Consider the following 8,404-nt stretch of genomic DNA (forward strand, 5'->3'; position numbering starts at 1 on the left):
AAAAAAGAAAACATGACATCTTGTCTTTATTTTGTAGAGCTGAACTCCAGAAAGGCTTGCGCTAGATCTGGACTGAAAAACCATATTAAAAACACTAAAAATATGGAAATGCAATCAAGGAGATATATATTAGTAGAAAAATCATCAACGTTCTGATTCACAATGAACAGAGGAAAGTTTGGAGACCCATTTGTTGATCAGAGATCTTCTCCTTGAATCCCACATTGTTCTCTTTTGTTTACCATGACTAGTATTCATCACCATGGCCTCTACAAAACCATGCACACGGTCCATAGCAACCTCAAGTGTTTGGTCAGACATATTTGCAAAACAAACTCTGAACCAGCCAGGCTCATCGCAGTGACACGATGAGCCTGGAGAGATGTTGAGACCTACTTCACAAACAATTTTTGTCCACAAAGAATGCTCGGCCTCGAACGTATTAGATTTCAGAAGGTGTCTTAAGTCAACCCAACAGAACAAACCCCCGTTGCTCTTCAAACAACCGATCCCAGCTTTCTTCAAACTTGAAACCAACCTGTCTCTTCTAGCTCTCAGCCTCTTCCTGTTCTCTTCCAAATACTTGGTGGTGAATGTTTCGTCAGACAGCAAATTGGCTAGCAGATGCTGAGTCTGGGAAGAAATGAGTCCAAAACTCGACATTTTAGTCGCGGCTGAAACAACTTTCTCATCGTTTGAGTAAACCAAGCCTACGCGAAATCCTGGGAGGCCAAGATCCTTGGACAAGCTGTAAACAACGTGAATTTTCTTATCCAAGTACATGTTCCTGTCCTTAGCCACCTCTAGAACGCTGGTGAATTCAGGAGAATCAAAAACCGTGCCTGAGTAGATTTCATCGCTCACCATATGGATTTTCTTGGTGGATGTGAAGGTCAAAAGAAGATCAAGCTCCTCACGGGTGGTGGAAGTTCCAAGAGGGTTTGAAGGGTTCGTTATGAGAACTCCTTTAACGTTTAGGTTAAGTTTGCGAGCTCGTTTGTACGCGTTTTGTAATGCATCCTCTGTAATTATGTACTTATTTGAGCTTTCACAATGGATAGGAACAATCTCTACTCCTGTCCGCCATTTGAGATCTCTGTCAAACCTTCAAATAACAACCCAACAAAAGAATTTAGTAGCCTTTCTTGTAACCAACGCTAAAGAATTCAAAATCTTTATTATAAAGCTATACACGTACCCTGGATAATAAGGTGCAGGGATAAGAAAGGCATCTCCTGGATCAGCTAGGCAGAACATGAGGGTCTCGTTAGCCGAGGTTGAGCCGGCCGTGAGCACCATCTTGTTCGTATGGAATTTCACTTTGTTCCCTCTGATTTTCCCCATGAATTTTGCCATGGCCTGAGGCGTAAAAGCATATAAGACTCACTGACTCAGTAACATAGTTTTACTGACTTGATATATAAGATGTTCAAGCCGATAGCCAAACTAAACTTTAATATGGTCATAAGAGATTAACTTTCTAATATCTGAAAAAAAAAATCAAATCTGAACCTAAGCAAAGAAAAAAAAACATTTTTAACTCAAACTTGAAGTCAAAACGGTAATTATTCATAAATAAAAAACTCGAATGTTGATGTTACTTACATCCTTAAAAGCAGGCAAGCCATGGTAATCTTGGAATAGAGCTAATTGTCTAAAAATCGACTCTTCGTTTTTCTTCAAACCCAAGACTCCAGGATGCTCTTCAAGCCATGACTCTATTAGGTCAAAAGAAAGCTGTACGAAGAAGGGATATATATACACCAATCGATCAGTAGGTTTTCAGCAAAGAAACTCGGAGATTTTGTACATAATAGTTTAGTTTTCTATGAGCTAAATTACAAACCTGGTTTTCAGCAAGACCCATCTGAACAATCCCACTAGGGTTAAGGGTTTCGTGGAAAGGATTCTTCTCGTATTCTTGCCATCCAAGAAAGTAGGATGTGTCTTGTCCATGAGATTCGCTGTTAACTTTGCTTGACAACATTCTTAAATGGTATAGCTCGGTTATCACTATATGTATAACAAGTACTAACTTATCCAGTGCTTGGAGCTTAGTAATAGAGAATAAAAATAGAAAGAGAGAGAGAGAAGTAAAATAAAAGTTTTGGTGGATAGAGAATGTGAGCCCTGTTGAGGAACAAGCAAGAAGAATGGTGAATATATAATGTAGAGAAAGCAAAGAGAACTGGTCTACTAGGAGACATTGTTCCGACATTATTAGCTATAGTGAGTAGCGGTGTTGATTCTTTTGACTAACACACACACGCACGTAATATTTATTAATTTTGACCCACACGCACGTACACATTTATTTGTTATTTAATGCTTATAATGTTTATCGTTCGTAAGTATTAAGTATTTGTTATATATTCACTCATTTCCTATGAGTTTCCGATGTATATGTCTTCCTATCTGTAGTTTCCTTTAAATTTTTTTTTTTGCACAGTGGACAGCAAGGAAAAAAAAGAAACAGTAGTGGGGTATTTTAAGAGCAATGCGATTTTAATCATCCTGTAAAGACCCGATCCTGAAGGAACTAGATGAACCGTGAACATTGCTGAATGTAATATCACATTTGAGAATAATACTCTTAATCCAATTCTAAAAACAATATCTTATAATTAAAAATAATAACTTAAATTCTTGAATAAGCCGAAGCAAGTACGATTAATGTAACTGAAATCCAAATAGATCCAAAGAAAAACTCCCAAAACGCCACACCACTTGGAACTACTCTTTTTATTCCTCAAACTCATTCTCATTGAACTCACCTGAAAAAGAAGAAAGAGGTAAGTAATCGGAGAATTACTCAACGAGCAAAAACCGAGAGCTCATTTTCATTCCCACTTATCTCCAACCAACAAACCAAGAATAAATATAAACAAGCAATCAAACATCGCACTCTAGAAGTGCACACACACACAATTAACAAACAAGAGGGGTGCCACCATATATCTCATTATTCATCTCTTGAGCCCATTGCTCATAGCATAAATGTGTTACACAGACTATCATAAGGGCTTGTCAAAACCCTCCACGGTGGTAAGTACTGCAGTCCCCTCTAGGCGGCTCGTCAGCCCTATCAAACAAGTCTGTACCACAAGTGCCTCTATCATTTGTGACGTATACTTCGTCTAACTACATTACACACACTAATCAATCAACAAGGTTATCACACAAGTATGCTGATTCTTTCTCTAATGAGATCTTAGTCCAGATTCAATTATAAGATGCAGATCTAACATATGCAACATAGAAGCATGCCTGTACTTTGTATCACACAGTATACCTGAGTATACTTAGACTCAACAAGTACGAAAAAGATAAGAGAACATAAAAATAAGCCTGGATCTAATCCTCGCCTTGACAGTTGAGCAGATCAAATCTTGAAGACGAGTGACAAAAGGATCAATAAAATGACAAGAAGGCTGAGACTCGACGGTGACTTTTTATTTTTCCAGCAGCGACGGCGGACGGCGTCAGACGGCAACAGCAGCGGCTGACCAGAGCTTCTCTCTCTCTCCCTCTCTCTCTCTCTATCTCTCTCTCTAGGTGGCTGCAAATCAGGATGAGAGGAAATAATGAGGAAAGGCACCCTTTTTATAGAGAGGAGGCCTAGGGTTTCTCGAATGGGCCTCCCCTTTTCGGGCCTCCAAAATTGGGATGTTACAACTGTTACAACTTTCCCCCTGTCTTGAAAGAGGCCGGGTAATCATTTCTCATCCGCTGCTCCGGTTTCCAGGTTTCCTTTTGAATACCATCTCACTCCCAGCTGAATTTTACCGACTTTGACTTCTTACCATCAACTTTATTGATGAGGACATCAAGTCATCATCACGCAAGAAGCAAGAAATCAAGAAACGAGGAGAGGAGAACATGGAGCCAAGACGAACGAAGGAGACATGTGAGCTTTGTTCAGATCAAATGAAGACCAATACTGACCGTTCCAGCTCAAATAACATTTTGGATATTTACTCATCTCGTCTAGAGAATACCACGAAGAAGAATCATCCCAGAAGCTTTCCACATGAAGAAGATATTGAAGATACAAACATGCAGATCTTCAATGGATCCGATGGAGACATACGACCACTTATTAAAGCACTCCAACCAGACCAGGATTTAATACATGAAACCACTTGCTATGCAACCTGGATCCAGCATATGCACGCAGAGAATTGGAATCAGTCCAATTGAAGCTCAGACATAAGAGTTATTCAGTTTACAAACCGGGTGATCTCCAACATATCCGATTTGCGCCTTGATCAAAGGATTCTGATCAAACCAGGACGTATCAAGCTATGAACCGGATTGCTATGGATTCTTTATTCATCATATCGAGACCGGTTTTGGTTGGAAAGTTATTCAACCAGAGGATTCTCGGCTTGCCTTATTTGGAATCTTCCGGGTTTTGGAGACTTCAAACATATCAGTGGCACCCAGGAGACTCTGAGTTACTTCTAGAAGCTTTCCACAACATCCTAAGGTGCACCATCAAATTCTCAATTAAGCCAACCGGAGCGGTTTGTGGAAAGTATGATGACCGACCGGTTCAATCTCTTACAAACCCGAGTTTGGCAACCAGGGGAGTTTCTTAGACATTTAGAGGAGTCTAAAAAAATCTTACCATGCTCCATAAACCACAGGATCAGGCGGATCCTCATGTTTGTACACTTTCCTTTTCCGGACGCATTCACACTTGGAGGATTACTCTCCAACGGCTCCTTCTTCTAAGATACTGCGTTCTGGAGCTTCATTCACTGAATCTTGACGTCCCAAGACACTAATCTTAGCACCCAAGTTTTCAAGACTCAAGAACAGCTCCAGTTACCTTACTTGGCTGAGATTTGGTCATTATGACTCAAACGGCTAGTTTTGCATTTAGTTTGCGATTTGTTTCTTGCTTTAGCTTTTTAGAACGTTGGTTTAGACTTGTGTAGAGTATTATATAAGCTCAGTTCTGTTTTCATTGTAAAAATCACCTTTCAATCCAGAAATATACTAAGTATTCTTGTTTTTCTTTCAAAGTGTTTCTTTGCAAAGATTGTTCTTTTCTTTAGAATTAAGTGTGTGATTCACTTAGCTCTATAGAAGCTGCGAATTAGATTGTTTGTGTGATTCAAACAGCCTATTTCGTCCACTAATTGAGAGAGTCAATCAACCCCCCAAGGATTGAGAGAGTCAATCAAACCATATTTCATCTGTATTATCGCCCATTTCTGCAACAAAACTTGTTGTCTTTGACAACCTTGTGAACTATAAGATCTGGTGGATTCCAATCTTATATCATTTGGTATCAAAGCACAAGTTCCTACCAAGGTGCTTTTGTTCTTATCTTTTGCTTTTTGTTATTTCAGTTTTTGTTTCATCATAAAATTAAAAAACCCATAAAAACTTGTTTCAATTCTGTTTTCATTGTTTTTGTTATTTGATTTCTTCTATAAACTCAAAAACCAAATAAAAATTATTTATTTTCTTTATTTAGTTTTGTTTCATAAAAAGAAAATCAACAAAAACATTAATTTTTATTGATTTCTCTTTATTTTTGGCTTTTGTATTATTTCCATTTTTTTAAAAATTAGAAAAACCAACCAAAAAAATTTCTTGCGTTTGAAATATTCTGTAGTTTAATTTAATTTTATAAAATCAGAAAAAGAAAAAAAAATAATTTTCTTTTTGTTATTTAAGTTTTCGAATTTGTCTAAGTAAAAAAAAAAATCGTTTTTGTCATTTTCTTATTTTTGCAAAATTTTTCTCTTTCTTTTTCTTGTCTAGAACGAAACGGATCCATTTTTTTTCCTCTTTGCTTTTGCGAGATAAATTCTAAGGAGCAGCCACCATGGATTCTAGTGAAAATGAGTCTGTAGGATTCAATGGAGACAAATATGATGATTCAATCCAAGGGTGGTCCGATGAAGAGGCTGATTATGAATCTCCACCATGGTCAGGAGATTATTATTCAAGCTATGGAGACAAGACAGATGGTGAAGGAGTTGATCCTGAACCACCGGACGACTACTCGTTCAGTTTACATAACCCCAAGCCATACACTCCTCAAGCAACAGCAACTTGGAGCCAGCCAAGTTTACAATCTTAGGAGGATTCTTATGGAGAAGATACAGATGAAGAATCATCTGATGATTCATATATGGAGTACCAACACCCACCACGATAAGAGCAGCCTCGCTACATCATGGCACCATGTCCAACACCAGCCAATACCATCTCAGCGGTGACAAAAGAACCGGCTAGAAAGAGAAGTAGTAACAACTCCAACTCTCTTATCTTCTCAGGTCGTAGCAAGGATTCCAACGAATATCTCAGTTGGGAAAGCAACATGAAGAAGTGGCTGTGCGTAAACAACATCCCCAAGGAGAAGAAACTGCCACATGTCCTAAGTGCCCTAGTTGGTCATGCCTATACTTGGTGCCTTAAAGAAAACACTCATACCTGCAAACCAGTGTCTGATTGGGGAGATCTAAAAGCAAGGATGTACCGAGAGTTTGTGGAGAAGCACAAAACTCGCAGACACATCCCACCAAAGCCCACGCAATACACCACAGCAAGGAGAGTGATGACAACACCATGGTTGCACACTGCTCAGCCTTAGCAACACAATACGAAGAGGTGCCCACAAGTTGCAACTCACACGCAGAGTTCAACCCCAAAACATGAGTTGCAAGAAAAATCTCAAAGTAAGACGTCTAACTCTTTTAAATTAAATGAGCCAGTGTGTTATAGATGCCATAAGAGAGGTCACTTCGCTGCTGTCTGTCCTGAGTGACAAGTATTTAAAATTGGTACACATGAACAGAAATTGAATTCAGATGAATTAAGCCCTTGTTTAATTCAACCTCGTTTTGAGATTTCCAGTTCAAGATTCATGCACTTGTCTTTGCCAAAGGTTACTGATGCAGGTCAAGATCATGAGATGAAGCATACAGAAGTCATGTGTTACCCTGACCCTGAGAAAGATGAAGATGAAACCAGCTTCAATCTGATCCAAGAGGGACCACCAGATTACAAATTGACTCCAAACAATGTGGCATCAAAGGAAACAGAAGTAGACGAAACTTCTGCTCAGGTAAGTAATAAAATTCTCTCATTTATTTCTATTGATTCTAAGTCGGTGATAACAAACTTATTATACCCAGAGACATGTGAGAAAGTTGCAGGACATATTCCTTGTTTAAAACAACAAAACTGTTAACAACATGTTTATGTGCAACAAGTTAACAAAATGGTTAAACCTGAATCGTGTTTCTTGATAAAACCTGATTTTGACCACTTTTATGGATCACTTTCAATATCTTATACATGTGTTTTCACTCAGTTTTAAAGGTTTTATAAGTTTTTTCCATGTTTTGGAGTTTTAAAAGGTTTTTCAGGAAACTTGGAGTTTTGTAGTGCATTTTGGAGCAAAAATATATTTTTGGAGCAAAAATACATTTTTGGATAAATTTAGGCCGTTAGAAGTTTAGCAACCAAAGAGGACCTTCTCACCGTCTGATCATCCCCATATTTGGAGAACTTATAGAGAAGACAACCATCTTTCCAGCATTTGGAATCAAAACAATCCAACGGTTAGATCTCCAGATATCATCAATGCACTGAAGGCCAATCAACACAGTTCAATCAAGAACAGAAGCTTTCACCCGTGGCCAAGCTTGTTCCCACCGCGACTTAGCTTGTTTCACCCCTTGTGGACCTATGTCCGAACCTCAGAAGCCCAATTAAGGCCCAAGACACTTCCTGCATTCATATTACAAGCCATAGACGCTCAGACTTGAAGAAACACTATAAATACTAATTTTTAGGTCTTTAGTAAGAGAACCTCTTTCTTCTCTTTGATAGAGAACTCATTTGTAGCTTTAGGTTTTATTTTTATGCATCTGTAGAAGATTTTCATTGCCATACACTGTCTTCAATAAGAGGAGTTTTCTGCAACTTTTGTTTCTTCACTTTTCTGCTTTCTAGTTCTTAAACCAATGATGATGTCTAACTTAGCCATGTCTGAGTAGTCACCGAGTTGGGTGAAGGGACCATCTAAGGGGATCCCATGTTCGACTGACATCTAGATTTTTAGGAAAAAGGATTTCAATTTTTACATGATTCTCCCATTCATCCAAATCCCAAAGCGGTAACTCTGAATTGATCATCCAGAGTCCAATCCTAGGTTAAATCCGAGCTACGAGAGTGTTGTATCTGGGTTGCCTGAATTGGATCTTATGGACGTCACCGTCATAGGAGACGAAAGCTACCTACGGAGGATACGTAAGTCGAGATGGATTCCGATATAAATTCATGATCTTATTCTAGCATGAGAGCGAGAGTTAATTGCCATGAATGAGTGATTAGATGATTAGGGTGACGAGAGTTGGCTAATCTTATAAGTGTCTAT

General features: G+C 38.6%; 1 protein-coding gene across 1 annotated transcript; it reads right to left on the minus strand.

The window, feature by feature from the left end:
• Window positions 1-144: 144 nt before the first annotated feature.
• LOC18014799 (1-aminocyclopropane-1-carboxylate synthase 11) lies at window positions 145-1,987 on the minus strand. Its single transcript, XM_006397276.1, has 4 exons — window positions 1,847-1,987; window positions 1,606-1,737; window positions 1,199-1,359; window positions 145-1,105 (listed from the first exon to the last, which is right to left on the minus strand). The coding sequence occupies exons 1-4, from the start codon at window positions 1,985-1,987 to the stop codon at window positions 145-147; spliced, it is 1,395 nt and encodes a 464-aa protein (XP_006397339.1).
• Window positions 1,988-8,404: the final 6,417 nt, after the last annotated feature.

The sequence above is a fragment of the Eutrema salsugineum genome, unplaced genomic scaffold, assembly GCF_000478725.1.
Source record: "Eutrema salsugineum unplaced genomic scaffold, Eutsalg1_0 scaffold_3, whole genome shotgun sequence".
Taxonomy (NCBI): Eukaryota; Viridiplantae; Streptophyta; class Magnoliopsida; order Brassicales; family Brassicaceae; genus Eutrema; species Eutrema salsugineum.